General features: G+C 46.3%; 1 protein-coding gene across 1 annotated transcript; it reads left to right on the top strand.

Annotated features, from left to right (window-relative positions):
* The first annotated feature begins 773 nt into the window (after window positions 1-773).
* Window positions 774-8,128, top strand: LOC123447219 (ribonuclease TUDOR 1-like). The gene is made up of 17 exons (XM_045123802.1): window positions 774-907; window positions 2,060-2,217; window positions 2,721-2,795; window positions 2,916-3,029; window positions 3,110-3,214; window positions 3,330-3,536; window positions 3,623-3,841; window positions 3,935-4,042; window positions 4,175-4,345; window positions 4,430-4,630; window positions 4,727-5,089; window positions 5,176-5,406; window positions 5,483-5,668; window positions 5,741-5,818; window positions 5,904-6,098; window positions 6,764-7,141; window positions 7,666-8,128. The coding sequence occupies exons 2-17, from the start codon at window positions 2,068-2,070 to the stop codon at window positions 7,852-7,854; spliced, it is 2,970 nt and encodes a 989-aa protein (XP_044979737.1). The 5' UTR covers window positions 774-907; window positions 2,060-2,067; the 3' UTR covers window positions 7,855-8,128.
* The last annotated feature ends 16,048 nt before the right edge of the window (window positions 8,129-24,176 follow it).

The raw sequence follows: 24,176 nt of genomic DNA, 5'->3' as shown, positions 1-24,176 counted from the left end.
AATAACTGAGCATATATCTCATAATGAACGTATAAAGCGGTGTATCAAATATTTACTGCAACTCGAGGACTATAATAGAAAGCAAAATTAAACATCTCAATCTAAACAACGGAGATACAAATTTAATTTCAATGGAGGACGGCACCATGAGCTAAACATGGAGGTCCTTAAACGAAAGGCTATACATGGTATATACACCGCTGTTACTGTCATAATCAAGCGAATAAAGAGAGAATCAACAACCCTCAATCATATCCAAGTGTTTGAGTCGCCATCATAAACAACCTGACGCCCAAAGCCTCCTCATTACTACTAACATCCAAGAAAAACTCAATTAAAAGGAAGAGCAACCTCAATTAAAACCAGACGATTGAGGATAAAAATAGTTGGAAAGTATTGAACAAACAAACTCTGCAGGTCTGGGGATAAAGCTGCTGATACCTATCTGTTCTGTGCCAACAGCTTCCATCCCCTTTCGGGTGATGGATGGATAGACAGACAGATAGACACAACCTCGTCACTTCCCCAAAAGAAACCCAGCCACAGCAGCAGGCTATGACGACGTAGCGTGCAGCAACCTCGTCCCTTTTCTCGCTTGCGCGTCACGATATCTATCCGTCGTCGTCCCCCCCTCACGTGCAGCGAAAGCCCGGCCCAGGAGCCCGCCTGCCCGCCGGGCAGCCCACGGAAGGAATTAACGCGACGGAAGGTTCCAAAAAATAAAACGCTACCGATATTTTTATTATAAATGGAGGCAGCGGGCGTCGCTCCACTCCATCGTTTTTTTTTCCTCCATCATTCGGATCGGGATCAGGGCGAGAGAGAAGAGATCAGCCAGCCGGCCAAACCCCCTCTCCCGGATCTCGGATCGGGAGGCGGAGGCCGCTCGCCGCCGGCCAAACCCAAGGTGAGACCGCCCGCCGCCGGCGCCCCTCCCTCCCTCGCCGCGATTCGCTTCCTCGCCGGTGCGTCCGTACTAGTTCGCTGGCCGGTGAATTGCCCGTTCCAATCTAGCTGCCAGATGCGCGCTGGTTTCATTCACGATCTCCTTCCGTCTTCGACGCCCGCGGCAAGTCAGGGCGTAATCCGCTCTGTTTTCGCGATCCCCGCAGTGTTCCTCCCGCCCATCTGCGCGATGGATGTTGGGCAGGTTCACCCGGAGCGCTCGGCTGTTTTCCTTCGAGTGGTAGTTCGTGGTCGTTTACGGTAGATTTTCCTAGATCCGTTTGAAGGTACTGTCCATGCTTTTTTTTTGCTGGGTTTAACGTAGATCTAGTGTTTTTTTCGTGCAATTTTTCTACGACGGTGCTTTCCCGCAAAACGAGGTGGTAGGGGGGTTATCACTGTCAGCGGCAGGCATCACAGATCTGTAGGAACATGTTGTTGTTCAGCGGGTAGTAGGGTGGGGGCATCACATCAGGCCCTTGCACCGCATCGGAAATTGCTAAAAACGAACACGTTCCGGAAAAGGAAACACGGGGGAAAAGCTGCACCCGGAGGGGTTTAGCCTCTGCGGACCACAGTTTGTTGGTTGCATGGCAACCTCCTTTTCCCCATGGCTCATGGCTAGACAGACAGGAGAGGGGCACGGCAATGCCTTCTGAACCACACGGCATGTAATAGAGGTGCAGTTCGAGGCCGCTGGGTCGCAGATCCGGAGGCTTGGGAATTCAATTCTGAGGAGGTTTTGTAACGGGCTAGTTACAGATTTACACATGCTGCTAGTGTTGCAGCTCTGTGCATGTCTGCCTGGACGAATTTCTGTGAGTATCAGGTCATATTTGGATTCATATGTTTAGTGTGCATTGCTCTGCTTGTGAATTGATTTATGTGAAATTTTAACATTGTTGTGATTAATTATCTTCAATTCACATGCAACCGGTCATTCTTTTTCTTTCTTTCTGGCCACCTATGGCCTGTGAAATCCAAATGCAATCAGAATTATAAAACATGCATGTATATTAATTATTAACAGAAGAGTTGTTGAATTATGTGGAGGACTCAATTAAATTTGCTTCACAGCTAATGAAGTTCTGTTTTCTTTTCATTGCAAATATAGGTGCTATCATGGCATCAAACACAGGAGCTTCAGGATGGCTAAGGGGCAAGGTGAAGGCTGTGACTTCTGGGGACTGCCTTCTCATCATGGGGAGCACCAAGGCAGAGATCCCGCCAGAGAAGTCCATCACTCTGTCATACCTTATGGCCCCAAGGCTGGTAAGTTTCAATCTGCACTTTTAGACAAGGGGAATATGGTTTGACATTTTAACTTATTGCATGTGTTAATTTTCCTCCATGAATTCATAGGATTTCACTGGTTTAGTGTATTGTCAGGGGCGGAGCTAGATATAGGCCGGCTCATCTAGGGATGTAATGTAATATATTAGCCATTTTTGTTTTGTTTTACATGGTAGTTTCTATGGGCTTTTGGATCTAGGCCCTGAGTACAAGCCTTGGTTGCCCAATGTCTGCTTCCGCCCTTCTCTATAGTGAATTACGTTTACATGCTACACTTGCGAGGCAATGAAAGTTCGTATTTGACACAAGAATTTCTTTCCATCATTGCATTATCATTCCCACTCTTTGACAGCCTTCTGTTTGTAGAGTTTAACACTTAGGAATGCATCTATCATAAATTGTTGATATTATTTGTGCAGTACATTTTGTTCTTTTCTCCATTTTTTCTTGTCTGTTGAATCCTTATATTTGTGCTGATTTAGGCTCGTCGTGGTGGAGTCGATGAGCCATTTGCTTGGGAAAGCAGGGAGTTTCTGAGGAAACTTTGCGTAGGAAAGGTACATGATGTGACTTTTGTATCTAATCCAAAATCTCCTATGCTTGTGTTATATTGAATGTAATCACATAAAAACCACCTGTACTTTCTCTTGGAAATAAAAAACTAAAATCTTTTGCAGGAGGTCACATTCAGAGTGGATTACACAGCTCCTAACATCGGGCGAGAATTTGGCACTGTCTACCTCGGCGACAAGAACGTTGCCTACTTGGTGGTTGCTGCAGGATGGGCGAGGGTGATGACCATTTACTTTTTCCTCAATTGTTTTGTTGTGCTGAATGTTTTGGTAAAATTTGATCTTATTTACTTGATCAGGTAAAGGAGCAAGGCCCCAAGGGGGGTGAACCACTCCCAAATGTCTCTGAGCTTATAAGGTTGGAGGAAGTTGCTAAGCAACAGGGTTTAGGCCGTTGGAGCAAGGTTTGCTTACTTTTGGTGTTCCTGCTGTTCTGCAACCACCTTTTGAATTGCATGACACAAATGTTCTATTGAATGATGACCTAGTTTTGTATTCTTGTTTTCTGCCAACTTGTAGGAACCTGGTGCTGCTGAAGAATCGATAAGAGATCTTCCACCATCAGCAATTGGTGAACTAAGTGGTTTTGATGCAAAGGGTTTTGCAGTTGCAAATAAAGGCAAGAGTCTGGAAGCCATTGTTGAACAAGTTCGCGATGGCAGTACTGTTCGTGTTTACTTGCTTCCAAGTTTCCAATTTGTCCAGATATATGTTGCTGGAGTGCAGGTGCGCTCCTCAATAGCTTTTATTTGATTCCATATATATATATTTTCTGTTGTTAGAAAGCAAATATTGAGAATGATGAAATGCAGGCCCCATCCATGGGGAGACGCCCACCGAATCCTACTGTTGTTGCCGAACCAGAGGGCACTACTAACGGCACTACAAATGGTGATGATTCTGGGGAAGCTCCTGCACCACTGACAACAGCACAAAGGCTTGCTGCATCTACAGCCTCTACTGAAGTTCCACCAGATAGGTTTGGAAGAGAAGCTAAGCATTTCACAGAGACCCGAGTTCTGAACAGAGATGTAAGCCACCTTTTGTTTCAATTGTTTTATCCCATCTTTAGAGTCAACATGTATCATTTTCATCAGTTTTGATTTGTTTTTTTTTCTCTCTAGGTGCGCATTGTGGTGGAGGGCACAGACAGTTTCAGTAATATAATTGGTTCGGTGTATTACCCTGATGGTGACACTGCTAAGGACTTGTCCCTTGAGCTTGTTGAAAATGTATGACTAATTATTTATCCATAATCATTTCTGTTTCATATTATTCATTGTAATAAGCAGGAATAGCGAAATTGTTTATTTAATTTGTCAGATTTTGCATTTCTTAACTATTCTGTAACCTTCCCCTTACAGGGTCTTGCAAAGTATGTTGAGTGGAGTGCGAACATGCTAGATGTTGAAGTTAAAATAAAGCTGAAGAATGCCGAACTTCAGGCAAAAAAGGAACAGCTGAGAATTTGGACTGGATTTAAACCACCAGTGACAAATTCGAAGCCAATCCATGATCAGAAATTCACTGGAAAGGTGGATTTCATGTTCTCACTAGCAGTGTTTTTATGATGATTCATGTGACTGTAACTAATTTGGTCCTTGTTGATGTCTTTGTAGGTGGTAGAAGTTGTGAGTGGAGATTGTATTATTGTTGCTGATGATGCTGCTCCTTATGGAAGTCCTTCAGCAGAACGGCGGGTTAATCTTTCAAGTATTAGAGCTCCTAAGCTAGGCAATCCTCGCAGAGAGGACAACAAGCCTGAAAATTTTGCTCGTGAATCGAAGGAATTCTTGCGCACACGGTTGATTGGCAAACAGGTATGTATATGTGCTGGTCATATTCTTACTGAAGTTACAGTGTGTTGATTTCTTAGTTGAAAAGTGACTGATATATCCTTTTTTTCAAAATTTCAGGTGACCGTGGAAATGGAATATTCTAGAAGGATCAGCACCATGGATGGACAGAATGCTATGCCTGCAGTGAACTCGGCTGATACTAGAGTTTTGGATTATGGTTCAGTTTTTCTAGGTTCGCCATCGCAGGCCGATGGTGATGACACATCTTCTGTTCCGAGCACAGGCACCCAGCCTAAAATTAATGTTGCTGAGCTTTTGCTCTCACGGGGCTTTGCTGCGATATCAAAACACCGTGACTATGAGGAAAGATCACATTATTTTGATGCTCTATTAGCAGCGCACTCGCGTGCTGAGAAAGCAAAGAAGGGAGTTCACTCTGATAAACTTCCTCCTGTGATGCATATAACTGATTTAACAATGGTTGGCATTCTTGCTTGTTCCAGTAATTTCCGCTGACATTCTCTCTGCAGCTTTATTAATAGATTGTTCAATCCATCTTGCCTCAGGTTAATTCTAAGAAGGCCAAAGATTTCCTTCCCTTCCTACAGCGGAATAGAAGGCATACTGCCATTGTTGAATATGTTTTCAGTGGTCATCGTTTCAAACTAACAATTCCGAAGGAGACTTGCAGCATCGCCTTTTCATTGTCCGGTGTTAGGTGCCCTGGTAAAGATGAGCCCTACTCAAGCGAAGCTATTGCCTTGATGAGGAGGATGGTTCTACAGCGCGATGTGGAGGTATGACGTGTGCTGCCTCTCAGCTTTGTCCATCCCTCCATCTTCAATATCTAAAGGATATCAATTCATTTTGCAGATTGAGGTTGAAACGGTTGATAGAACTGGAACATTCATAGGTTCCTTGTGGGAGTCGAAGACCAACGTGGGTTCTGTTCTTTTAGAGTCTGGCTTGGCCAAGCTTAGTTCATTTGGCTTGGATAGGATTCCAGATGCTCATGTCCTCACAAGAGCTGAAAAGTTAGCAAAGCAGCAGAAACTGAAGGTAACCTGTTATACCCTGCTCCATCTTATAGGAACTACATTTTCTTTTCATCACTGACACCTATTTATCCAGATATGGGAGAACTATGTCGAGGGTGAAGAAGTTACTAATGGGTCAGCCTCTGAATCCAAACAGAAGGAAATTCTCAAGGTTTGTTGATGAAAAAACATTGGGAAGTAGTAAATTTTTGTCGTTGCTAAAATATTGCTGACATGGCTCTTTTACCTGACTTCAGGTTGTTGCTACTGAAGTTCTTGGTGGTGGAAAGTTCTATGCCCAGACAGTAGGTGACCAGAGAGTAGCTTCCATCCAACAACAGCTTGCATCCTTGAAACTTAAGGAGGCACCAGTCATTGGTGCTTTTAATCCTGCGAAGGGAGAAATAGTCCTTGCTCAGTTTAGCGTCGACAATTCTTGGAATAGAGCCATGGTATGACTACAGTTAATTCACTCGTGTTGAAACTAACTAATTATTCTTGTATCAAGGTCATAGATTGCACTGACTGCAGCACCTTATTTTTTCCCCTATAACTTCGCTGGAAGTTTCTTTGCTATATATAATTATCTTAATTTTTTCTTGCAAACCATTTTCTGAAGCATTAGTTTAATATGTCTACCTAGACCCCCTTTGTGAGTCAGAAAAAGTTGGAAGTCTACAATTGGCTGATAATTTCAAACTCTGGTTTCGGCCATATCTTTAATAGATACCTAGACCTGTCATTAGCCGTTTAACTTGCATTTAACAAATATCAGTTTTTACTAAGCCGCTGGACCTTGGGAATTGGTGTACTTGTTTGAATCATATAGGTGAAGTGATAGATGCTGAGTGTCAGACTTCTGTACCTAACAGTGCACATGACCATAATACTATTGGCAGTATCTTGCCAAGTTGACAGTATCGTAGGAAATACGTCCTTGATGTCCCATTTCAGTGCAATGCTACATGCTTGGAAATACGTTCTTGATGTCCCATTTCAGTGCAATGGTAGATGCTTATATTTGTTCTTCTCATTATGGCTACTTAGTTTTAGATATTTATTTACTAATAAAATGGTACAATATCCTAACGGAGCATTTCCATTATAATTCCTGCAGATTGTTAATGGACCCCGAGGAGCTGTCGAGTCTGTAGATGACAAATTTGAAGTATTCTACATTGATTTTGGTAACCAAGAAGTGGTTCCTTACAACCGCATACGGCCTGCAGACCCATCAGTATCCTCTTCTCCTCCTCTTGCTCAGCTGTGCAGCCTTGCCTTCATAAAAGTTCCTGGTCTGGAAGATGATAATGGTCAGGAAGCAGCAGAGTATCTTAGCGAATGCTTGCTAAGCAGTTCAAAACAATACCGGGCAATGATCGAAGAGCGTGACACTACCGGTGGAAAAGTGAAGGGTCAAGGCACTGGACCTGTTCTCATTGTGACTCTTGTTGATCCAGAGACAGAATCCAGCATCAATGCTGCCATGCTTGAGGTTTGTGCTATTGACTATTATGCATTAGGAATTGCTGTTTAGCTTTGTTTACTGGCTGGTGGGTGTCTGCAAAGTCTGCTTTGATCTTTCCATCATGAGCTTTTTTTATGGAAATAGTTTGCTATGAAAATAGGTTGGAGAATATATTGCTAAAGCAGTATGGGTAAGTTTACACAATAACCCAGTATTGCTCACATTTTTTAAAGATTGATCTTGAAAATGCTACAATAGTAATGGAATGTCACTTGTCTACTCTCTCTGTATTTTTTTGGGAAGGTTAACTTCGAAAATGCTTATTTAGGATTGTTATCCGCTCGTTTCTTCCTTTTAAGCTTGAAGAAACATATGGATTCTGGGCGTTGGAAACATTTTATGATTCAATAACGTGTGGGTTACTTTTGTTGAGGATATTTCAATGATATTCCGCATTAATATTATTAAGACTGGTAGCTAAACTAGATGCATATTTATGTATTTCGGAAAACTCATATTGATCCCTAATACGCTCATGCTAATATGTGCAGGAAGGGCTTGCCCGACTTGAAAGGGGCAAGAGATGGGACACAAAGGAGAGGAAGACAGCTCTCGAGAATCTGGAACAGTTCCAGGAGAAGGCGAAGAAGGAAAGGCTGCGCCTGTGGCAGTATGGAGACGTTGAATCCGACGAGGAAGAGCAAGCTCCAGGCGGGAGGAGACCCCCGCCGCGTCGGTAGACGAGAGAAGGCAGTGGCGTGCGCAGTCATGGTTTAGATATGAAAGTTTTGGACACCGAGCGAAACTCAGTCGAGAGCTTATATGAAAACTTAGTAAGAAAGAGAGACTATATTTATGCCATTAGAAGAAGAGAACTATATACATTGTTTTTCCCCTAAGCTCAATAAGGTCTGTGTCCTTTGTGGACTGCGTTTCTTCTTTGTAGAGGCAGAACATATAATACCGAGGATTGCAGTCAATGGAAATTAAATTCAGGATTGGAACTTTAACTTACCGAATAAAGTGGCATCACAGCTATCCTGTTTTTTCGTTATGCATTAGAGTAAAATCCATTGCAAGTCCTTGAAGTCCTTAGACATTCCCGAAATATTGGTATTGCAGAGGATCTAAAATCAGCGACTAATAGTACAGAAAACTGGCAGAAATAGGCCAAGACTGCGAGTTTTGAAGAGTTCCTTGTAGCCCGACTCCCGACTCTCTGTTTCCGAAACATTTGGGATACATCATGATTCGAAATCAGTGACTAATAGCATACAAAACTGGTCGAAATAGACAAAAACTATGAGTTTTGAAGAGTTCCCCATAATCGAACCGATGGGGTTTCCGAAACGTTCGGATCGTAGCGGGACCAAAAATCAGTAAGTAGCATACAAAGCTGGCCGAAATAGGCCAAAACTGCGAGTTTTCCATAATCGGACCCAGGTTCCCGAAATATTTGGATCACATCAGGACGCAAATCACTGACTAATCGCATACAAAACTGGGCGGAATAGGCCAAAACTGCGAGTTTTTACGATTTCCCGTAACTAGACCCCGGGGTTTCCGAAAGTTCGGATCGCGGCGGGACCTAAAATCAGTGAGTAATAGCAACAAAACTGGGCGAAATAGACCAAAACTGCGAGTTTTGACGAGTTCCCCGTAACCGGACCCCGAGGTTCCCGAAACGTTCGGATCGCAGCACGACCCAAAATCAGTGAGTAATAGCATACAAAACTGAGAGGAATAGGCCAAAACTGCGAGTTTTGACAAGATTTCCGTAATCGGACCCCGGGGTTACCGAAACGTTCGGACCGTAGCAGGACCCAAAATCAGTGAGTAATACTATAGAAAAGTGGCAAGAATAAGCCAAAACTGCGAGTTTTGAAAAGTTCCCCGTAACCGGACCCCCGGATACCCAAAACATTCGGATCACATCATGACCCAAAATTAGTGACTAATAGCATACAAAACTCGCTGGCATATGCTAGAACTGTGAGTTTTGACGAGTTCCCCGTAAGCGCTCCCTGGGTTTCCGAAACTTTCGGATTCTAGCGGACCAAAAATCAGTGACTAATAGCATACAAAACTGGCCAGAATAGGCCAAGACTGCGAGGTATGAAGAGTTCCCCGTAATTGGACCCCAGGGTTTCCGAAACATTCGGATCGCAGCAGGACCCAAAATTTGTGACTAATATTATACAAAATTGGCCGCAATAGGCCAAACCTGGGAGTTTTGACGAGTTCCCCGTAACCGGACCCCGGGGTTCCCGGAATGTTCGGATCGCAGGAGGACCCAAAATCAGTGACTAATAGTATAGAAAATTGGCCAGAATAGGCCAAGACTTTGAGTTTTGAAGAGTTCTTCGTAACCGGACCCCGTGATACCCGAAACATTCGCATCACATCAGGACCCAAAATTAGTGACTAATAGCATACAAAACTGGCTGGCATATGCCAAAACTGCGAGTTTTGACGAGTTCCCCGTAAGCGGACCCCAGGGTTCCCGAAACTTTCGGTTCTAGCGGACCAAAAATAAGTGACTAATAGCATACAAACCTGGCCAGAATAGGCCAAGACTGCAAGTTTTGAAGAGTTGCACGTAACCGGACCCACGGGTTTCTAAAACATCCGTATCGCAGCACGACCCAAAATCAGTAACTAATAGCATACAAAATTGGTCACAATAGGCCAAACCTGCGAGTTTTGACGAGTTCCCCGTAACCGGACCCCGGGGTTCCCGAAATGTTCGGATCGTAGGAGGACCCAAAATGAGTAAGTAATAGTATAGAAAACTGGCCAGAATAGGCCAAGATTGCGAGTTTTGAAGAGTTCCCCATAACTGGACCCCGGGGTTCCCGAAACATTCGGATCACACGAGGACCCAAAATCAGTGACTAATAGCATACAAAACTGATCGAAATAGGCCAAAACTACGAGTTTTGAAGAATCCCCCCTAACCGGACCGCGGGGTTCCCGAAACGTTCGGATCATAGCGGGACCCAAAATCAGTGAGTAATACCATATAAAACTGGCGGTAATAGCCCAAAACTGCGAGGTTTTTGACGAGTTTACCATAACCGGACCCCGGGGTTCCCAACATATTTGGATCGCAGGAAGACCCAAAATCAGTGACTAATAGCATACGAAACTAGCCGAAATAGGCCAAAACTGCGAGTTTTGTAGAGTTCCCCGTAATCGTACCCCCGGGTTCCCCAAACATTCGGATCACATCACGACCAAAAATGAGTGACTAATAGCATACAAAATTGGGCGGAATAGGGCAAAGCTGCGAGTTTTGACGATTCCCCGTAACCGGACCCCGAGGTTCCCGAAACTTTCGGATTGCAGCGGGACCCAGAATCAGTGAGTAATAGCATACAAAACTGGTCGGAATAGGCCAAAAGTGCGAGTTTTGACGAGTTTCCCGTAACCGGACCCAGGGTTACCGAAACGTTCGGATCATAGCAGGACCGAAAATCAGTGAGTAATAGCATAGAAAACTGGCTAGAATAGGCCAAATCTGCGAGTTTTGAAGAGTTCCCCCTAACCGGATCCCGGGATACCCGAAACATTCGAATCGCAGCAGGACCAAAAATCAGTGACCCGAATAGGCCAAATCTGTGAGTTTTGACGAGTTCACCGTAACCGGACACCGGGGTTCCCGAAACGTTCGGATCGCAGCGGGACCCAAAATCTGTGAGTAATAGCATACAAAACTAGCCGGAATAGGCCAAAACTACGAGTTTGGACGAGTTCCCCGTAACTGGACCCGGGGGTTCCCGAAATGTTCGGATCGCAGCAGGTCCCAAAATCAGTGAGTTATAGTATAGAAAACTCCCAGAATAGGCCAAGACGACAAGTTTTGAAGAGTTTCCCGTAACCGGACGCTGGGGTTCCAGAAACATTCGGATCGCAGCACGACCAAGAGTCAGTGACTAATAGCATACAAAACTAGGCGGAATAGGCCAAAACTGCGAGTTTTGACGATTCCCATAACCGGACCCCCGGGTTCCCAAAACGTTCGGATTGCAGCGGGAGCCAAAATCACTGAGTAATAGCATACAAAACTAGGCGGAATAGGCCAAAACTGCGAGTTTTGACGAGTTCCCCGTAACCCGACCCCGGGTTCCCGAAACATTCAGATCACATCAAGAACCAAAATGAGTGACTAATAGATACAAAACTGGGCGGAATAGGCGAGAACTGCGAGTTTTGACGAGTTCCGCGTAACCGGACCCACGGGTTACCGAAACGTTCGGATCGTAGCGGGACCCAAAATCAATGACTAATAGGATACAAAACTGACCAGAATATGCCAAAACTGCGAGTTTTGAAGAGTTCCCCGTCACAGGACCCCGGGGTTCCCGAAACGTTCGGTTCGCAGCAGGACCCAAAATCAGTGAGTAACAGCATACAAAACTGACCGAAATAGGCCAAAACTGCGAGTTTTGAAGAGTTCCCCGTAACCGGACCGTGGGGTTCCCGAAACGTTCGGATCGCAGCGGGACCCAAAATCGGTGAGTAATAGCATACAAAACTGCCCGGAATAGGCCAAAACTGCGAGTTTTGACGAGTTCCCCGTAACCGGACCCCGGGGTTCCCGAAATGTTCGTATCGCAGGAGGACCCAAAATCAGTGAGTTATAGTATAGAAAACTAGCCAGAATAGGCCAAGACTGCGAGTTTTGAAGAGTTCCCCGTAACCGGACCCCAGGGTTTCCGAAACATTCGGATCACATCACGACCCAAAATTAGTGACTACTAGCATAGAAAACTCGTCGGAATAGGCAAAAACTGCGAGTTTTGACGAGATCCCCGTAACCGTACCCCGGGGTTCCCGAAACGTTCGGGTCGCAGCACGACCCAAAATCAGTTAGTAATAGTACAAAAAACTAGCCAGAATAGGCCAAAACTGCGAGTTTTGAAGTGTTCCCCGTAACCGGACCCCGGGATACCCGAAACATTCGGATCACATCAGGGTCCAAAATTAGTGACTAATAGCATAAGAAACTGGGCGGAATAGGCCAAAACTGCGAGTTTTGACGAGTTCCCCGTAACCGGACCCCGGGGTTCCCGAAACGTTCGGATCGCAACACGACCCAAAATCAGTGAGCAATAGCATACAAAACTAGCCGGAATAGGCCAAAACTGCGAGTTTTGACGAGTTCCCCGTAACCGGACCTCGGGGTTAGCGAAACGTTCGAATGGTAGAAGGACCCAAAATCTGTGAGTAATAACGTAGAAAACTGGCGAGAATAGGCAAAACTGCGAGTTTTGAAGAGTTCTGCGTAACAGGACCCCAAGATACCCGAAACATTCGGATCACATGAGGACCCAAAATTAGTGGCTAATATCATACAGAACTTGCTGGCATAAGCCAAAACTATGAGTTTTGACAAGTTCCCCGTAAGCGGAACCCGGGGTTCCCGAAACTTTCAGATTCTGGCGGACCAAAAATCAGGGACTAATAGTATAGAAAACTAGCGAGAATAGGCCAAGACTGCGAGTTTTGAAGAGTTCCCCGTAACCGGACCCCGGGGTTTCCGAAACATCCGTATCGCAGCAGGACCCAAAATGAGTAACTAATAGCATAGAAAAATGGCCACAATTGGCCAAACCTGCGAGTTTTGACGAGTTCCCCATAACCAGATCATGGGGTTCCCGAAATGTTCGGATCGCAGGAGGATCCAAAATGAGTGACTAATAGTATAGAAAACTGGCGAGAATAGGCCAAGACTGCTAGTTTTGAAGAGTTCCCCGTAACCGGACCTCGGGGTTCCCGAAACATTTGCATCACATTAGGACCCAAAATCAGTGACTAATAGCATACAAAACTGGCCGAAATAGGCAAAAACTGCGAGTTTTGAAGATATCCCCGTAATCGGACCCCGAGGTTCCCGAAACATTCGGATCACATCAGGACCCAGAATCAGTGACTAATAGCATACAAAACTAGCCGGAATATGCCAAACATCGAGTTTTGACGAGTTCCCCGTCACCGGACCTCGGGGTTCCCGAAACGTTCGGATAGCTGCAGGACCCAAAATCACAAAGTAATACCATACAAAACTGGCCGAAATAGTCCAAAACTTCGAGTTTTGAAGAGTTCCCATTAACCGGACTGCGGGGTTCCCGCAATGTTCGGATCGCAGCGGGAACCAAAATCAGTGAGTAATAGCATACAAAACTAGCCACAATAGGCCAAAACTGCGAGGTTTTTGACGAGTTTTCCATAACCGGACACGAGGTTCCTGAAATGTTCGGATCACATCAGGACGCAAATCACTGACTAATCGCATACAAAACTGGGCGGAATAGGCCAAAACTGCGAGTTTTGACGAGTTCCCCGTAACCGGACCCCGAGGTTCCCGAAACGTTCGGATCGCAGCACGACCCAAAATCAGTGAGTAATAGCATACAAAACTGAGAGGAATAGGCCAAAACTGCAAGTTTTGACAAGATTTCCGTAATCGGACCCCGGGGTTACCGAAACGTTCGGACCGTAGCAGGACCCAAAATCAGTGAGTAATAGTATAGAAAAGTGGCAAGAATAAGCGAAAACTGCGAGTTTTGAAAAGTTCCCCGTAATCGGACCCCCGGATACCCGAAACATTCGGATCACATCATGACCCAAAATTAGTGACTAATAGCATACAAAACTCGCTGGCATATGCTAGAACTGCGAGTTTTGACGAGTTCCCCGTAAGCGCTCCCTGGGTTTCCGAAACTTTCGGATTCTAGCGGACCAAAAATCAGTGACTAGTAGCATACAAAACTGGCCAGAATAGGCCAAGACTGCGAGGTATGAAGAGTTCCCCGTAATTGGACCCCAGGGTTTCCGAAACATTCGGATCGCAGCAGGACCCAAAATTTGTGACTAATAGTATACAAAATTGGCCGCAATAGGCCAAACCTGCGAGTTTTGACGAGTTCCCCGTAACCGGACCCGGGGTTCCCGGAATGTTCGGATCGCAGGAGGACCCAAAATCAGTGACTAATAGTATAGAAAATTGGCCAGAATAGGCCAAGACTGTGAGTTTTGAAGAGTTCTTCGTAACCGGACCCCGTGATACCCGAAACATTCGCATCACATCAGGACCCAAAATTAGTGACTAATAGCATACAAAACTGGGTGGCATATGCCAAAACTGCGAGTTTTGACGAGTTCCCCATAAGCGGACCCCAGGGTTCCCGAAACTTTCGGTTCTAGCGGACCAAAAATTAGTGACTAATAGCATACAAACCTGGCCAGAATAGGCCAAGACTGCGAGTTTTGAAGAGTTGCACGTAACCGGACCCACGGGTTTCTAAAACATCCGTATCGCAGCACGACCCAAAATCAGTAACTAATAGCATACAAAATTTGTCACAATAGGCCAAACCTGCGAGTTTTGACGAGTTCCCCGTAACCGGACCCCGGGGTTCCCGAAATGTTCGGATCGTAGGAGGACCCAAAATGAGTAACTAATAGTATAGAAAACTGGCCAGAATAGGCCAAGATTGCGAGTTTTGAAGAGTTCCCCATAACTGGACCCCGGGGTTCCCGAAACATTCGGATCACACGAGGACCCAAAATCAGTGACTAATAGCATACAAAACTGATCGAAATAGGCCAAAACTATGAGTTTTGAAGAATCCCCCCTAACCGGACCGCGGGGTTCCCGAAACGTTCGGATCATAGCGGGACCCAAAATCAGTGAGTAATACCATACAAAACTGGCGGTAATAGCCCAAAACCGCGAGGTTTTTGACGAGTTTACCATAACCGGACCCCGGGGTTCCCAACATATTTGGATCGCAGGAAGACCCAAAATCAGTGACTAATAGCATACAAAACTAGCCGAAATAGGCCAAAACTGCGAGTTTTGTAGAGTTCCCCGTAATCGTACCCCCGGGTTCCCCAAACATTCGGATCACATCACGACCAAAAATGAGTGACTAATAGCATACAAAATTGGGCGGAATAGGGCAAAACTGCGAGTTTTGACGATTCCCCGTAACCGGACCCCGAGGTTCCCGAAACTTTCGGATTGCAGCGGGACCCAGAATCAGTGAGTAATAGCATACAAAACTGGTCGGAATAGGCCAAAAGTGCGAGTTTTGACGAGTTTCCCGTAACCGGACCCAGGGTTACCGAAACGTTCGGATCATAGCAGGACCGAAAATCAGTGAGTAATAGCATAGAAAACTGGCTAGAATAGGCCAAATCTGCGAGTTTTGAAGAGTTCCCCCTAACCGGATCCCGGGATACCCGAAACATTCGAATCGCAGCAGGACCAAAAATCAGTGACCCGAATAGGCCAAATCTGTGAGTTTTGACGAGTTCACCGTAACCGGACCCGGGGTTCCCGAAACGTTCGGATCGCAGCGGGACCCAAAATCTGTGAGTAATAGCATACAAAACTAGCCGGAATAGGCCAAAACTACGAGTTTGGACGAGTTCCCCGTAACTGGACCCGGGGGTTCCCGAAATGTTCGGATCGCAGCAGGTCCCAAAATCAGTGAGTTATAGTATAGAAAACTCCCATAATAGGCCAAGACGACAAGTTTTGAAGAGTTTCCCGTAACCGGACGCTGGGGTTCCAGAAACATTCGGATCGCAGCACGACCAAGAGTCAGTGACTAATAGCATACAAAACTAGGCGGAATAGGCCAAAACTGCGAGTTTTGACGATTCCCATAACCGGACCCCCGGGTTCCCAAAACGTTCGGATTGCAGCGGGAGCCAAAATCACTGAGTAATAGCATACAAAACTAGGCGGAATAGGCCAAAACTGCGAGTTTTGACGAGTTCCCCGTAACCCGACCCCGGGTTCCCGAAACATTCAGATCACATCAAGAACCAAAATGAGTGACTAATAGATACAAAACTGGGCGGAATAGGCGAGAACTGCGAGTTTTGACGAGTTCCGCGTAACCGGACCCACGGGTTACCGAAACGTTCGGATCGTAGCGGGACCCAAAATCAATGACGAATAGGATACAAAACTGACCGGAATATGCCAAAACTGCGAGTTTTGAAGAGTTCCCCGTCACAGGACCCCGGGGTTCCCGAAACGTTCGATTTGCAGCAGGACCCAAAATCAGTGAGTAACAGCATACAAAACTGACCGAAATAGGCCAAACTGCGAGTTTTGAAGAGTTCCCCGTAACCGGACTGTGGGGTTCCCGAAACGTTCGGATCGCAGCGGGACCCAAAATCGGTGAGTAATAGCATACAAAACTGCCCGGAATAGGCCAAAACTGCGAGTTTTGACGAGTTCCCCGTAACCGGACCCCGGGGTTCCCGAAATGTTCGTATCGCAGGAGGACCCAAAATCAGTGAGTTATAGTATAGAAAACTAGCCAAAATAGGCCAAGACTGCGAGTTTTGAAGAGTTCCCCGTAACCGGACCCCAGGGTTTCCGAAACATTCGGATCACATCACGACCCAAAATCAGTGACTACTAGCATAGAAAACTTGTCGGAATAGGCAAAAACTGCGAGTTTTGACGAGATCCCCGTAACTGTACCCCGGGGTTCCCGAAACGTTCGGGTCGCAGCAGGACCCAAAATCAGTTAGTAATAGTACAAAAAACTAGCCAGAATAGGCCAAAACTGTGAGTTTTGAAGGGTTCCCCGTAACCGGACCCCGGGATACCCGAAACATTCGGATCACATCAGGATCCAAAATTAGTGACTAATAGCATACGGAACTGGGCGGAATAGGCCAAAACTGCGAGTTTTGACGAGTTCCCCGTAACCGGACCCCGGGGTTCCTGAAACGTTCGGATCGCAACACGACCCAAAATCAGTGAGCAATAGCATACAAAACTAGCCGGAATAGGCCAAAACTGCGAGTTTTGACGAGTTCCCCGTAACCGGACCTCGGGGTTACCGAAACGTTCGAATGGTAGAAGGACCCAAAATCTGTGAGTAATAACGTAGAAAACTGGCGAGAATAGGCAAAACTGCAAGTTTTGAAGAGTTCTGCGTAACAGGACCCGAAGATACCCGAAACATTTGGATCACATCAGGACCCAAAATTAGTGGCTAATATCATACAGAACTTGCTGGCATAAGCCAAAACTACGAGTTTTGACAAGTTCCCCGTAAGCGGAACCCGGGGTTCCCGAAACTTTCAGATTCTGGCGGACCAAAAATCAGGGACTAATAGTATAGAAAACTAGCGAGAATAGGCCAAGACAGCGAGTTTTGAAGAGTTCCCCGTAACCGGACCCCGGGGTTTCCGAAACATCCATATCACAGCAGGACCCAAAATGAGTAACTAATAGCATAGAAAAATGGCCACAGTTGGCCAAACCTGCGAGTTTTGACGAGTTCCCCATAACCAGATCAGGGGGTTCCCGAAATGTTCGGATCGCAGGAGGATCCAAAATGAGTGACTAATAGTATAGAAAACTGGCGAGAATAGGCCAAGACTGCTAGTTTTGAAGAGTTCCCCGTAACCGGACCTCGGGGTTCCCGAAACATTTGCATCACATTAGGACCCAAAATCAGTGACTAATAGCATACAAAACTGGCCGAAATAGGCAAAAACTGCGAGTTTTGAAGATATCCCGTAATCGGACCCCGAGGTTCCCGAAACATTCGGATCAAATCAGGACCCAGAATCAGTGACTAATAGCATACAAAACTAGCCGGAATATGCCAAACATCGAGTTTTGACGAGTTCCCCGTCACCGGACCTCGGGGTTCCCGAAACGTTCGGATAGCAGCAGGACCCAAAATCACAAAGTAATACCATACAAAACTGGCCGAAATAGTCCAAAACTTCGAGTTTTGAAGAGTTCCCATTAACCGGACTGCGGGGTTCCCGCAATGTTCGGATCGCAGCGGGAACCAAAATCAGTGAGTAATAGCATACAAAACTAGCCACAATAGGCCAAAACTGCGAGGTTTTTGACGAGTTTTCCATAACCGGACCCGAGGTTCCTGAAATGTTCGGATCACATCAGGACGCAAATCACTGACTAATCGCATACAAAACTGGGCGGAATAGGCCAAAACTGCGAGTTTTGACGAGTTCCCCGTAACCGGACCCCGAGGTTCCCGAAACATTCGGATCGCAGCACGACCCAAAATCAGTGAGTAATAGCATACAAAACTGAGAGGAATAGGCCAAAACTGCGAGTTTTGACAAGATTTCCGTAATCGGACCCCGGGGTTACCGAAACGTTCGGACCGTAGCAGGACCCAAAATCAGTGAGTAAAAGTATAGAAAAGTGGCAAGAATAAGCCAAAACTGCGAGTTTTGAAAAGTTCCCCGTAATCGGACCCCCGGATACCCGAAACATTCGGGTCACATCATGACCCAAAATTTGTGACTAATAGCATACAAAACTCGCTGGCATATGCTAGAACTGCGAGTTTTGACGAGTTCCCCGTAAGCGCTCCCTGGGTTTCTGAAACTTTCGGATTCTAGCGGACCAAAAATCAGTGACTAATAGCATACAAAACTGGCCAGAATAGGCCAAGACTGCGAGGTATGAAGAGTTCCCCGTAATTGGACCCCAGGGTTTCCGAAACATTCGGATTGCAGCAGGACCCAAAATTTGTGACTAATAGTATACAAAATTGGCTGCAATAGGCCAAACCTGCGAGTTTTGACGAGTTCCCCGTAACCGGACCCGGGGTTCCCGGAATGTTCGGATCGCAGGAGGACCCAAAATCAGTGACTAATAGTATAGAAAATTGGCCAGAATAGGCCAAGACTGTGAGTTTTGAAGAGTTCTTCGTAACCGGACCCCGTGATACCCGAGACATTCGCATCACATCAGGACCCAAAATTAGTGACTAATAGCATACAAAACTGGGTGGCATATGCCAAAACTGCGAGTTTTGACGAGTTCCCCGTAAGCGGACCCCAGGGTTCCCGAAACTTTCGGTTCTAGCGGACCAAAAATAAGTGACTAATAGCATACAAACCTGGCCAGAATAGGCCAAGACTGCGAGTTTTGAAGAGTTGCACGTAACCGGACCCACGGGTTTCTAAAACATCCGTATCGTAGCACGACCCAAAATCAGTAACTAATAGCATACAAAATTGGTCACAATAGGCCAAACCTGCGAGTTTTGACGAGTTCCCCGTAACCGGACCCCGGGGTTCCCGAAATGTTCGGATCGTAGGAGGACCCAAAATGAGTAACTAATAGTATAGAAAACTGGCCAGAATAGGCCAAGATTGCGAGTTTTGAAGAGTTCCCCATAACCGGACCCCGGGGTTCCCGAAACATTCGGATCACACGAGGACCCAAAATCAGTGACTAATAGCATACAAAACTGATCGAAATAGGCCAAAACTACGAGTTTTGAAGAATCCCCCCTAACTGGACTGCGGGGTTCCCGAAACGTTCGGATCATAGCGGGACCCAAAATCAGTGAGTAATACCATACAAAACTGGCGGTAATAGCCCAAAACTGCGAGGTTTTTGACGAGTTTACCATAACCGGACCCAGGGGTTCCCAATATATTTGGATCGCAGGAAGACCCAAAATCAGTGACTAATAGCATACAAAACTAGCCGAAATAGGCCAAAACTGCGAGTTTTGTAGAGTTCCCCGTAACCGTACCCCCGGGTTCCCCAAACATTCGGATCATATCTCGACCAAAAATGAGTGACTAATAGCATACAAAATTGGGCGGAATAGGGCAAAATTGCGAGTTTTGATGATTCCCCGTAACCGGACCCCGGGGTTCCCGAAACTTTCGGATTGCAGCGAGACCGAGAATCAGTGAGTAATAGCATACAAAACTGGTCGGAATAGGCCAAAAGTGCGAGTTTTGGCGAGTTTCCCGTAACCGGACCCAGGGTTACCGAAACGTTCGGATCGTAGGAGGACCGAAAATCAGTGAGTAATAATATAGAAAACTGGCCAGAATAGGCCAAATCTGCGAGTTTTGAAGAGTTCCCCCTAACCGGATCCCAGGATACCCGAAACATTCGAATCGCAGCAGGACCAAAAATGAGTGACCCGAATAGGCCAAATCTGTGAGTTTTGACGAGTTCACCGTAACCGGACCCCGGGGTTCCCGAAACGTTCGGATCGCAGCGGGACCCAAAACCTGTGAGTAATAGCATACAAAACTAGCCGGAATAGGCCAAAACTACGAGTTTGGACGAGTTCCCCGTAACTGGACCACGGGGTTCCCGAAATGTTCGGATCGCAGCAGGTCCCAAAACCAGTGAGTTATAGTATAGAAAACTCCCAGAATAGGCCAAGATGGCAAGTTTTGAAGAGTTTCCCGTAACCGGACCCTGGGGTTCCCGAAACATTCGGATCGCAGCAGGACCAAAAGTCAGTGACTAATAGCATACAAAACTAGACGGAATAGGCCAAAACTGCGTGTTTTGACGATTCCCATAACCGGACCCCGGGGTTCCCAAAACGTTCGGATCGCAGCGGGAGCCAAAATCACTGAGTAATAGCATACAAAACTAGGCGGAATAGGCCAAAACTGCGAGTTTTGACGAGTTCCCCTTAACCGGACCCCGGGGTTCCCGAAACATTCAGATCACAGCAAGACCCAAAATGAGTGACTAATAGATACAAAACTGGGCGGAATAGGCGAGTATTGCGAGTTTCGACGAGTTCCGCGTAACCGGACCCATGGGTTACCGAAACGTTCGGATCGTAGCGGGACCCAAAATCAATGACTAATAGGATACAAAACTGACCGGAATATGCCAAAACTGCGAGTTTTGAAGAGTTCCCCGTCACAGGACCCCGGGGTTCCCGAAACGTTCGGTTCGCAGCAGGACCCAAAATCAGTGAGTAACATCATACAAAACTGACCGAAATAGGCAAAACTGCGAGTTTTGAAGAGTTCCCCATAACCGGACCGTGGGGTTCCCGAAACGTTCGGATCGCAGCGGGACCCAAAATCGGTGAGTTATAGCATACAAAACTGCCCGTAATAGGCCAAAACTGCGAGTTTTGACGAGTTCCCCGTAACCGGACCCCGGGGTTCCCGAAATGTTCGTATCGCAGGAGGACCCAAAATCAGTGAGTTATAGTATAGAAAACTAGCCAGAATAGGCCAAGGCTGCGAGTTTTGTAGAGTTCCCCGTAACCAGACCCCAGGGTTTCCGAAACATTCGGATCACATCACGACCCAAAATCAGTGACTACTAGCATAGAAAACTCGTCGGAATAGGCAAAAACTGCGAGTTTTGACGAGATCCCCGTAACCGTACCCCGGGGTTCCCGAAACGTTCGGGTCGCAGCAGGACCCAAAATCAGTTAGTAATAGTACAAAGCACTAGCCAGAATAGGCCAAAACTGCGAGTTTTGAAGGGTTCCCCGTAACCGGACCCCGGGATACCCGAAACATTCGGATCACATCAGGATCCAAAATTAGTGACTAATAGCATACGAAACTGGGCGGAATAGGCCAAAACTGCGAGTTTTGACGAGTTCCCCGTAACCGGACCCCGGGGTTCCCGAAACGCTCGGATCGCAACACGACCCAAAATTAGTGAGCAATAGCATACAAAACTAGCCGAAATAGGCCAAACCTGCGAGTTCTGACGAGTTCCCCGTAACCGGACCTCGGGGTTACCGAAACGTTCGAATCGTAGAAGGACCCAAAATCTGTGAGTAATAACGTAGAAAACTGGCGAGAATAGGCAAAACTGCAAGTTTTGAAGAGTTCTGCGTAACAGGACCCCAAGATACCCGAAACATTCGGATCACATCAGGACCCAAAATTAGTGGCTAATATCATACAGAACTTGCTGGCATAAGCCAAAACTACGAGTTTTGACAAGTTCCCCGTAAGCGGAACCCGGGGTTCCCGAAACTTTCAGATTCTGGCAGACCAAAAATCAGGGACTAATAGTATAGAAAACTAGCGAGAATAGGCCAAGACTGCGAGTTTTGAAGTGTTCCCCGTAACCGGACCCCGGGGTTTCCGACACATCCGTATCGCAGCAGGACCCAAAATGAGTAACTAATAGCATAGAAAAATGGCCACAATTGGCCAAACCTGCGAGTTTTGACGAGTTCCCCATAACCAGATCAGGGGGTTCCCGAAATGTTCGGATCGCAGGAGGATCCCAAATGAGTGACTAATAGTATAGAAAACTGGCGAGAATAGGCCAAGACTGCTAGTTTTGAAGAGTTCCCCGTAACCGGACCTCGGGGTTCCCGAAACATTTGCATCACATTAGGACCCAAAATCAGTGACTAATAGCATACAAAACTGGCCGAAATAGGCAAAAACTGCGAGTTTTGAAGATATCCCGTAATCGGACCCCGAGGTTCCCGAAACATTCGGATCACATCAGGACCCAGAATCAGTGACTAATAGCATACAAAACTAGCCGGAATATGCCAAACATCGGGTTTTGACGAGTTCCCCGTCACCGGACCTCGGGGTTCCCGAAACGTTCGGATAGCAGCAGGACCCAAAATCACTAAGTAATACCATACAAAACTGGCCGAAATAGTCCAAAACTTCGAGTTTTGAAGAGTTCCCATTAACCGGACTGCGGGGTTCCCGCAATGTTCGGATCGCAGCGGGAACCAAAATAAGTGAGTAATAGCATACAAAACTAGCCACAATAGGCCAAAACTGCAAGGTTTTTGACGAGTTTTCCATAACCGGACCCGAGGTTCCTGAAATGTTCGGATCACATCAGGACGCAAATCACTGACTAATCGCATACAAAACTGGGCGGAATAGGCCAAAACTGCGAGTTTTGACGAGTTCCCCGTAACCGGACCCCGAGGTTCCCGAAACGTTCGGATCGCAGCACGACCCAAAATCAGTGAGTAATAGCATACAAAACTGAGAGGAATAGGCCAAAACTGTGAGTTTTGACAAGATTTCCGTAATCGGACCCCGGGGTTACCGAAATGTTCGGACCGTAGCAGGACCCAAAATCAGTGAGTAAAAGTATAGAAAAGTGGCAAGAATAAGCCAAAACTGCGAGTTTTAAAAAGTTCCCCGTAATCGGACCCCCGGATACCCGAAACATTCGGATCACATCATGACCCAAAATTAGTGACTAATAGCATACAAAACTCGCTGGCATATGCTATAACTGCGAGTTTTGACGAGTTCCCCGTAAGCGCTCCCTGGGTTTCCGAAACTTTCGGATTCTAGCGGACCAAAAATCAGTGACTAATAGCATACAAAACTGGCCAGAATAGGCCGAGACTGCGAGGTATGAAGAGTTCCCCGTAAATGGACCCCAGGGTTTCCGAAACATTCGGATCACAGCAGGACCCAAAATTTGTGACTAATAGTATACAAAATTGGCCGCAATAGGCCAAACCTGCGAGTTTTGACGAGTTCCCCGTAACCGGACCCGGGGTTCCCGGAATGTTCGGATCGCAGGAGGACCCAAAATCAATGACTAATAGTATAGAAAATTGGCCAGAATAGGCCAAGACTGTGAGTTTTGAAGAGTTCTTCGTAACCGGACCCCGTGATACCCGAAAAATTCGCATCACATCAGGACCCAAAATTAGTGACTAATAGCATACAAAACTGGCTGGCATATGCCAAAACTGCGAGTTTTGACGAGTTCCCCGTAAGCGGACCCCAGGGTTCCCGAAACTTTCGGTTCTAGCGGACCAAAAATAAGTGACTAATAGCATACAAACCTGGCCAGAATAGGCCAAGACTGCGAGTTTTGAAGAGTTGCACGTAACCGGACCCACGGGTTTCTAAAACATCCGTATCGCAGCACGACCCAAAATCAGTAACTAATAGCATACAAAATTGGTCACAATAGGCCAAACCTGCGAGTTTTGACGAGTTCCCCGTAACCGGACCCTGGGGTTCCCGAAATGTTCGGATCGTAGGAGGACCCAAAATGAGTAACTAATAGTATAGAAAACTAGCCAGAATAGGCCAAGATTGCGAGTTTTGAAGAGTTCCCCATAACCGGACCCCGGGGTTCCCGAAACATTCGGATCACACGAGGACCCAAAATCAGTGACTAATAGCATATAAAACTGACCGAAATAGGCCAAAACTACGATTTTTGAAGAATCCCCCCTAACTTGACTGCGGGGTTCCCGAAACGTTCGGATCATAGCGGGACCCAAAA

This window comes from Hordeum vulgare, chromosome 4H (genome assembly GCF_904849725.1).
Source record: "Hordeum vulgare subsp. vulgare chromosome 4H, MorexV3_pseudomolecules_assembly, whole genome shotgun sequence".
Taxonomy (NCBI): Eukaryota; Viridiplantae; Streptophyta; class Magnoliopsida; order Poales; family Poaceae; genus Hordeum; species Hordeum vulgare.
Note: the sequence above shows the minus strand (reverse complement) of the source record. Positions and strands in the feature narration are given on the sequence as shown.

Excerpts from the sequence above, each read along its gene's own strand:
- LOC123447219 (XM_045123802.1), top strand. The coding sequence starts at position 2,068 with ATGGCATCAAACACAGGAGCTTCAGGATGGCTAAGGGGCAAGGTGAAG. Across the intron at positions 3,537-3,622 it reads TATATGTTGCTGGAGTGCAG|GCCCCATCCATGGGGAGACG; the intron begins GTGCGCTCCTCA and ends GATGAAATGCAG. Across the intron at positions 6,099-6,763 it reads ATTCTTGGAATAGAGCCATG|ATTGTTAATGGACCCCGAGG; the intron begins GTATGACTACAG and ends TAATTCCTGCAG.